The sequence below is a fragment of the Nymphalis io genome, chromosome 10 (assembly GCF_905147045.1).
Source record: "Nymphalis io chromosome 10, ilAglIoxx1.1, whole genome shotgun sequence".
Classification (NCBI taxonomy): domain Eukaryota; kingdom Metazoa; phylum Arthropoda; class Insecta; order Lepidoptera; family Nymphalidae; genus Nymphalis; species Nymphalis io.
Window position 1 is genome coordinate 8,740,146 of NC_065897.1, and position 10,079 is coordinate 8,750,224.

The 10,079-nt window shown below is 31.8% G+C and overlaps 1 protein-coding gene across 1 annotated transcript; it reads right to left on the reverse strand.

The window, feature by feature from the left end:
* Positions 1–2,866: 2,866 nt before the first annotated feature.
* Positions 2,867–5,481, reverse strand: LOC126771114 (leucine-rich repeat-containing protein 24). Its single transcript, XM_050490847.1, has one exon. It carries the CDS (start codon positions 5,285–5,287, stop codon positions 3,347–3,349), a length of 1,941 nt encoding a protein of 646 aa, XP_050346804.1. The 5' UTR covers positions 5,288–5,481; the 3' UTR covers positions 2,867–3,346.
* Between the last annotated feature and the right edge of the window lie 4,598 nt (positions 5,482–10,079).

Below are 10,079 nucleotides of genomic sequence, written 5' to 3' on the forward strand. Positions count from 1 at the left end.
AGTCACATCACATTCGGAACTCAAAATATATGAAACTAAAACAACAGATTAAGATTTTAAATATGAAATAAAAATATTAAAAGCTCTAAAGATACATATTTAGATTGTCTAAATAATTCCATCATAACGATGAAACTCAAGCGTAACCGACGAAATAACCGTTACACTGAATCGTAATTACTTGTCACAAAGTGAACGTATTTTGATGAAAGTTTTATATCGCGAATAGTGTTCAAAATAAAAATAAAAAATATGTTTAACTTTAATTGATTTTAAATTCCGGAAATATTGAAAAAAACCTTAAAAACATTTGAAAAATACTTGGACCGTATATTTTATTAATAATTGCTATCTAATTGTAATAGGTATATCGATTTCGTTGAATATTTTAAAGAAATTATTTTAAATAGACAGGTCTTTAAAGTCAACATAGTACTGATAGTAAACTATTATTACAGCACAAACCACTAAATATATACGACTTATTTTAATTTAAGTTAGCTAATTATAATCACTAATTATATAACTTTGAATGGTGCTTGATTCGAGCTTCAATCTCTTAATTAAGACCTAGTGATTTCTAATAAGTTTTTATAATTGATAATAATGATGTAATGTTAAATTACGGTGTCGTATCAATATCATAGTGATTCATAAACCTCTCAGGACTTACCTTATAAAAGCCCACTTCTATATACGTATTTATAAAATTCTTAAAATAACCACATTGAATGAAATGGCAAAAATGGAACCCTAGATTGAACTGTTTAACTATACCCGAGGTAGCAGCATAAAAAATTAGTATAAATATCTTAATATTATTTTTCTTCAAAACTTAATCTCCGGTAGAATGAGACAGTGTTATTTTAGACACATAGAACATACCATCTTAGTTCTTATTGTTGGTTATAAATGGAATGATTAATGTTTCTTTAAAGTCAATGTAGTGCACTTACCATTAATTGGCCCGTTTATCCGTTTATCTCCCAATATATCGTTACAAATTATAAAACAAAGTCCCACCCAACGAGTCTATCTGTCTAAACGCGATAATTTTCATACGACTATCACCAATGGAAAATAATTATAGAACGCGCCGGCCTTTGAGCGTAGAAAATTTTTATGTTTGATTATTATTTTTAAAATAAAAATGAAAATATATGTCTGTGATTGATTTATTATAAAATTTTGCTCCTGTCTTTTCTTTCTCGGACTGAACATTAATTGGTTTCTACCTTTATATCTAATTGGTATCTTACCTTTTAATTAGATCTTTGTTCATTTGATCAAACGAAAATAATTTTTACTGAGCGTTTAAATATAAAAATTACTTTTTACTTTATTTTAAATTTATTACAACATAATTAATGATTCGCTAAAACATTTAAGAAGAAAATTAATGATCATTTATTGATTTTATGATTCATTTATTTAACTTCAATTTGCAATATTTTAAATATTATATTAAATATTGTCCGGTGTTTTTTTAATATTCTTGCTAATTTAATATATTACGTAATTAAATTTTATTGCTCATGCAATGACATTTATGAAATCAATTTATTTGAAACTTGCTTGTTTTATTTACGATTTAATTAAAATTTGAATGTTTAACCTTTATTTCCCTTAAAAATAAAACAAAATTGCTAAATAACTCATTCGTAAATCTCCAAGTAGCTCTGTTTAGTTAAATTTTATCCTTCAATATTTGATCACTTCACGCTTGAAGCTCAGTTCTATTGAACCCGTTTAGGGTCCGCCTCTAATAAAAAACAGAATTGAGCGGAAATGAAATAAGACTAACCGGTTTTACTCCGGTACCCTGAAAGGTGATCTCAGCATTTTGGAGGGCCATATATTCAATTTAAAAACTCTTATAGTCTTGGTTTCCTTTATGTATATCTATCGATGTAACGAAAAACAAAATTTCTTTTGATTTCAATTTTAAATTGAATGATTTTATTTTATGTTAAGAAATATTTGTAAAAATTAACAATTAAGAACTGAAACATTTTTCTGGATGAATAAGGTTTTTCAATAATAACTGTAAACATGTCCGTTTAAAGCTTAGAAATTATATTAAATTATCTCATTCATCGACCATGTCATTGTCAAATGAATGAATAAAATTATATTAAAAAATTAAAATTAACTGTTGTCACTTAAGCAAGACAATGTAATAATGATTAAAATAAAGCAATTATCTTATTAAATTACAAATGTACAAATAATTTCATTGAAATGATTCCATTTGTATACAAAATTGGCGACTATATAATTCAATAAAACAGCTAACAGAATTAAAGAATTAAAAAAAAAACTTTAGAGCATAATGAGGTCCTAGATCATGTGAATCGAGTTCAAAGAATGACAAAAAATGCAGGAACTTTCGAATTGTTATTATCATTAAACAACTTACTCATTCAGGAAAAGATAAATCTATTTGATGTGGATATTATAAAAAATATTAACGTTTTTCTACTCAGAACGGACGTCTTATCTACCGTTGTTTCCGGTGTCAATGTCTCTATAGATATAAGCACGATGTTTACTTTACTAAAAGTATTTTATGTATATTTTTATAAAGATCATAATTCAATGAAAGCTTCCAATGTACTTGAAAAAGAAAGCCTTCTCTAGTTAAATCATTTTCTGGAAACTGTACAGAAAAAAATCTACGAAAATTTAATGTCGGAACGTTGAACAATTATAATTACTCTAATTCTGGATGTTAATCTATACCAATGTAAGTATTTGTAAGTTAATTAATTCTGATATAATGACGAGATTTATTGTGACACCAAGTTTATGATAAATATAGAAGGTAATATTAAAGAGATACTGCAAATAGGTTTTTAAATCGCCTTGTTTATTACACTTCCATTGTTACGTCTAATTTTTCAACATAAAACATTCACATACATTATCTTATATCAAATAACATTCTGTGCATTACAATAATACATAGTAGAATACATTATTGTATTTCTATTAGGGAAATTTTCTTTGGATATTTAGGGCCATTTTTCATAATACTTACAACGTATTTATTAATAAAGTAACATCTATTTTGGATTTCAACATTCATGATATATTACATTCAGTTTAATATTAATCATTTGGCGATCTTATGTAATACCTTTCCATATCACGTAATAACTTATTATTACTTCTTCCAACTAATCAGTCGTGGATCCATCACACGTGGATCCTTTGTAACTTTCCACTAATTAATACTAAATAAATTATATAATACAAAATCTATTACATGACCTGTTACATGTACGGTATATAAGTAATAATATATTTACAATATAAACATTTGGACTTAGTAACTTTAATTATTTTAAACATCAGTAGCACAGCCATCCTGAAAACCTTCCTCAGAGGGCCTTGTGATGGTTAGAACTCGTTTAAGTGCTGACACAGGTGGAAGGACTGGCGGAGCACGCTGCCACACTCTCAACGTACGTGCTCCGCCCACTGGCAATCCGTAATCGGCCGGATATTGGCCGTCCACTGAACCGGCATTGGCTACAGCCATTGCGTGTGATCGAGGAAACGTGCGACTCATATATCCCAGTTCTTCGTGAGATCCATTTACACTACTATTTTCTATTATAGGTGTTCGATCATTATAATAGGCTGGAATTGCTGTACTTATTGCGCGAGCTAAATTATTAGCTTGATTCATTTTAATTTGATCCCAAAGGCCCGACGGATATAAGGAATCGGAGGCCTCACGAGCGTATTCTCCACTGCCTGGACGGTTAGCGCTATCTGGCCTCGTATCATTAATTAGGTCAGGGTCTATTCCTCCTGATACAGTAGGAGAAACTACAACAGGTCCACCAGCAGTAATTAGACTTCCACGGCCCTCGTAATGATTTGTAGTGTAAGGTATATCATTAGACCTCGGTGGTTTTAAAACAGGGTTACATTTTGTATCGTCGTAGTTTTGTGACTCTTGTCTATTAGTTAAAACAGCCACATGCGGTCTATCTGTTACTGTAGGATGAACTTCATTACCGGATACAACTCTGTCTAACGTATTAGGTGTTTTACTTTCACAGGCTGGTGTTGAACGAAATCGAACAAATGTTAACAGTAAACCTAAAGAAATTACAATTATTACCAAAAATAATGCTGCTCCAAGACTTGCTATTTGAGCGCTTCCTAAAGAATCTATTCCAACTGCCATTTGATTGACATGTAAAGTAAAGTTAGCCTCCGCGCTGCCTCCTTTATTTTCAGCAACACAGTAAAATTCAGTTGAACCTGGTTCTTGGGTGTTAGTTAATACAAGTGTGGATTTTTTCTTAATGTCACCCACTTCAAAAGTGTAAATTCTTTGATGAGAATTAAAATTTGTTCCATTTTGTAATAATCTACCATTCCAATACCAATTAATGTTCGCACTTGGCATGGCTTCTGCCCTGCAAACAACAGTCGCATTTTTACCCATTGCTGCCTCAATATGCCGGTTGATAGGTACAATTTCTGGTTTACATGCAAATTCATCAATAGCTAACTCAGAAAAAGGTTTATTAGCCAGACGAGTAGGTAATGCGCAAGTAGGAGAGGAAAACAATTTATGATTCGATAACCACATCTTAAGATCGCGAAGACGGCAGTCACAAATCCACGGGTTATCCGACAAATCAATAACTCTTAATTTTTCTAATTTTTCCAAGGAACTTAATGGTAGGTCTCGAAGATTATTGCCATTTAACTTCAATGATTCTAATGATTTCAAATTTTTAAAGACATCAGCAGCTATATCTCTTACATCACATCCTGACAAATCAAATTTAACAATGCTAGCGAGATTATTGAGTGCATCTGAGTGTATTTTCAATATAGGATTATTTGCTAGCGTGAGATCTCTAAGAAAAGGCGCGTCCTTGAAGCTATTTGAAGGTATCTGAGTAAGTAAGTTATGCGAGAGGTCTAACTCGACTAAATTAGTTAGACCTTTAAAGGCCCTGTCATTTATTTGGCCAATATTGCAACTACGAAGATATACACGCTGCAAGTTAACTAGGCCCGTTCTAGCAAACGCTTCCTGGGGAAGAATTTGTAAATTATTTCCTGAAAGGTCAAGCACTTGCGTAGCAGGATCCACGGGTTCTGGTACGGTAATAAGAGCTCGGTCCACACACTCTACGGTCTGTTTTCCGCCTTTCCATTTGCACGCACACACTGCAGGACATGATCCAGGAGGAGCAATTCCAGCCAAAATTGTTTTCGACACAGTCACAATCACTACCACTATAAACCATTTCATTTTGGAATTATTTATTTTCTAATCTATAATGTTCATCTTATTTCAACAAAAGTTTATTTTTATTTATTTAGTCACTACAACTTTCAAGCGAGAAGCGCATTTAAACATTATTTTTTTATATATAACGGTACCGTATCACATCACTACTCGAGAAAGTTGGCGAGGGACACATGACGACACGGTGTCCGCTCGTACGGCTGTAAGTCAACTGAGAGGGAGGGAATGTCTGAGCGAGAAGTGCTTAGCGCATGCGCGTCGACTGTACCCCGCGCCCCGCTCTGCGGCTTATCCACGGCCGCCGAGTTGAGTAGCCCCACTCGGCGTGTTGAAAGAATTCCAAAAGTATAATTTCCTACCTGGCTGTGACCGTCACCGACAATCCCACTCGCCAGCCCGTCACGTTCATTCATAAATACCTGAACCCGTATGGCACTAGGAGCGATATTTTTAATACAAGCCGAGAATGTAACAATGCCACGCTCGTCCGCCTCCGGCACACAAACCGCTTCAATTGTTATACCATACAATTTTTTGTTAAGACGTTGGGACAATCTCAGGTATAGGGTACATTAACAATGAAATATCGTAAATAGCGGCAGGTAAAAGCAAGAACGGCACAGGATGTGTGACAAAGCCTTCTTGGAATGTTTCATTCATCGCTGCTTAAACGTTTTTTACAGCATTACTTTATCTGTATATTATGTATTGCAAAAAACTTATTCATTCACAAGTTACAATTTACATTCTTACAATTGGAAAATTACCGTTAGTAAATATTATATTTTCAACTCTACCCTTTCACAATAAGCAAGCAGTTGCTTGAAACTGTTATGTGAAAGAGAAATTGAAAGAGCAAAACTTTATATGTATTTAAGAATTAATATATTTGGATTTTCTTTACTTAGTTTAGATTAGATTAATATTTGTTTATAAGATAAAATATGAATAATTGAACATTATAAATATATTCTTGATATTTATTAAACATCGTAAGTTTTAGTTACAAACAACAAATAAAATCGTAACAAAGAAGAATTGTTAGAATTCGAAAAGAAGAATTAGAGATTGTGGCAAATAATAAAATATTTCTTGTTTTTACTTCATTTTCATATTGATCCACTTAAATATACGTTAGTTTAATTATTAAGAAGGTTTAGCAAAGTATGTAAAAAATGCAACATGTGGGCACGCGGCTGGCACGCTCCCGTTCTTCACCAGCTGCTTTCGCACCTGGAACTTGCTCGTGTCTACCGCCTGACACCCACATGGTAGAATATTATGGCTTCCAAACATTAAAATGCTTTTAGGTTTTCACTAAATAGCAAAAACTACTAAATAATGATAATAAATAGTTATGGTTCGTAAATTAGCAATTAGTTTTAACTCAAAAATATATAAAATCAACACATCATCTTTTCTTTCAATTAGTTTTGTCACGAATCAAAAGCTTAATTCGTGTAAAAACAACAACACACGCTTTATTGATCTGTGATTTTTTAGAAACTTTCATTTATCCGCGGGACTATGAAATATAACCAAATATTCCGAATTGCATATACCTTCTATGAACACCTTCTAAAAAATCACGAACTCTATAAAAGTCGCTAAGTAAGTTTAAAGCAATGAAACTATAATTAATAACGCATAAATTGATAACCTACCTAATCTGATTTTATCATAACTTATTGTGTTATTGGTTAACTAAATCGTCTAGTTACTATTTTTAACATGAAAATCGAAACGAAACCAACCGCATACGCCGTAAATAAAATACCATAGAAAAATAAACAAACCATATATTATTATCAATCTGTTTGCCTTTTTGCGTTTAATCAAATCAATTTCCTTTCAAAATAAACTCACCCAAATCCAAGTTTTTGTTATTTTAACATAACAAAACAGTTGGAGGGTATCAAAGTAGTTATAGATTATACCGGGAAACGTATGCCACGTTTATATTTATTTATTTACTTTATTTGGTGATTGGGGCTTTAAGCAAGAAATTCTGGGTAGGTACCACCCACTCATCAATTATTCTAACGAGAAACAGCAATCCTTCAATCAGTTGTTGTGTTCCAGTTTAAAGGGTGAGTGAACCAAGATATGTATCTACAAGCACAGGCATAACATCTTAGCTCCAATTATCTATGGGCAGAGGTGACTTACCATCAGGTGGTCCATTTGTCAATCTGCGTAGCTATAATATACATTAAAAAAACAATTAGAAGACGAACGTTATATTTTCTATGCTTTATTCATTTAAACACTAATAGCATAATTTTACCAATACAACTCACAAATTACTGAAAGTGTGAACGTATTTTGCATTCCTAATTGCATTTAAAAAAAAGCACCAAATCGTACTGTCAAGTAAATTTATAGCGCGCTTTTATTTTTTCTCGGGCAATTAAACGAGTGTAACGTCAGCAATAATAATTAATACATGGGTCCAGGCGTCCCAATTTAATGTTTTTGAACTAGTTCCTAGCCAGCCTGTTAGCAACTTCGCGCTACGCTTAATGATGAATTTAAGCAACTGTAAGCTCGATATAAATATTATGTATTCTAGAACTTTCATATTGAACGTGCTTAGGCAACTTAAATTGACCGAACTTCCATTTATTTTATTATAATAAACTAGCTTTATAATTAAGTAAATCATTTCGATAGTCAAATTTATTTATTTTTTTCGTAAAAATTCTATCTATCTAATCTAGGAAGTCGATTTTAATCTACTTGTAAATGATGTATTGATTTCAATTATATGTAATTCGAGGAAACTAAGAAAAATGGATAGTGGGTCTTCAAAAATCGCTTTATTAAATAATTCAAAGTGTTGTTAGGGTGCAAAACGAACATATTACATTTCTTCTAGTTAGTTACACATTAGAATTCCCATATTACCAATCAAAAGGGAACGTGGTTGTTTAATACTAAATTCATTATTTAGTTGAAAATGATAAATTGTATATTTATACCAAAATTGTCCTTTTCGTTACTCTATTAGTAACTAAATTGGGTTATAATATATTGTTAATCAAATGAGTGGATAGAAATAGACACCTTATCAACATTATAATGTCATTTTTATACTTATTTTTCAAACTGTATACTTTTACGTCCCTATTTGAGATCTTATTACTTTTTATTAATATATCTATTACTGATAAACGTATCTAATTGCCGTGGATTGCGCGCAACGCTACACTACGATAGTTACGCTAATGAATATCAAATTAAAAATTGCTACCTGGTTTTAGTCAGAACCTCGAAAACGGCAGTGTCTCTTTTCTCATAGCCTGTGTTAAACAAATATTTATCGCACTAGATTTAAGTCTGATAAGCATTTCGCACAATCGTAAATTACACGTTTGCTGCTAGTCTAAGCGTCGTTATAAAACAATTACAAATAATATTTTATTGAAACACTATAAAAGGAACGCACATTTTATACAAACATTATGTAATTTGATTATTTGTATGACTCATCAGTAAATTTAGCGATAAATAAAAATAAATCAAAGTCAATGTTCATGTTAGTTAATGAAATGTTAATAAACTAATTAATTAATGTTGTCATTAAATATGTCGTTTTGTGACTCCTTTATCATTAAAATGTACCTTTAATAAATACTATCAAATAAAAGTGTCTATTCTCGTCCATTATAAATATATCACGTAACATCCTCACCTTTAAGTCACATATAATAAAAAACTAAACTTATCGACCTTAATAAATAACCTGCACTCGAAGCCGCCCAAATTAATTTCTTTGTTTTTAACGACGGGCGACCGCGATAGGGATCTCGACGGCCCGAGACCCGAACCCATTAAAGCTTAATAATGACTGTTCTGAATGTTGGCGCATGCTATGGTAATCTGAAAAGGATCTTTGGAGAAGTTACCTATTTTAGATGTGAAACCATGCAGATAAGACTCTAAATTTTATAATATCTTAATATTGTGATTTTTCTATTTCCGATCATAAATACTACAAATGGTAGCTTCCTTGGCATTATTCTGTATTTATGTGTGTACGCGCTAAGATAAAAAACTACGGTGTGTATTTTCGTTAATTTTATTTTCCAATAGACAGAAGGGTCTAAGTACCTATAGTGTTTACAAATATGTTCTGCCAATTACCTATCGTTATGATATTTGTTAATTAAAAGAGAAAAAAAGTAATTCGATAATGTTATATAAAAGTAATAATGAATGGAGCAATAGTTCCTCGCTAACAGTTTCAAAGAAAAGTCTACAAAACTAAAACTATCTACTCAATAATATGTGTCTGTGCGCAGCCGGTACCTTTCTATTGTTTTAGAAATAATACGTTAAACAATACCATATAGACAATATAGAGTGACGAAACTCTTGACTGAATAAACGTTGTAAATTCGATTGTCTTCTTTTTTCGATTGTCAAAATAGTGATAATGTAAAGAAAAAAACAGTGTCTTTGACTATTTACTACTGGGTGTTACTATAAATATATAGGTGGAGTAGAGTCATTTGCCCTCCCGGCGAATATAAAAAAAAATAAAAATAAAAAAAAAGGATGTGCAAGCTCGTCTGGGTAGGTACCACCCACTCATCAGATATTCTACCGTAAAACAGCAGTACTTGGTATTATTGTGTTCCGGTTTGAAAGGTGAGTGAGCTAGTGTAATTACAGGCACAAGGGACATAACATCTTAATTCCCAAGCTTAGTGGCGCATTGGTAATGTAAACGATGGTTAACATTTCTTATAATGCCAATGTCTATGGGTAATCGTTGTATACCATCGGGTGG

Excerpts from the sequence above, each read along its gene's own strand:
- LOC126771114 (XM_050490847.1), bottom strand. The coding sequence starts at position 5,287 with ATGAAATGGTTTATAGTGGTAGTGATTGTGACTGTGTCGAAAACAATT.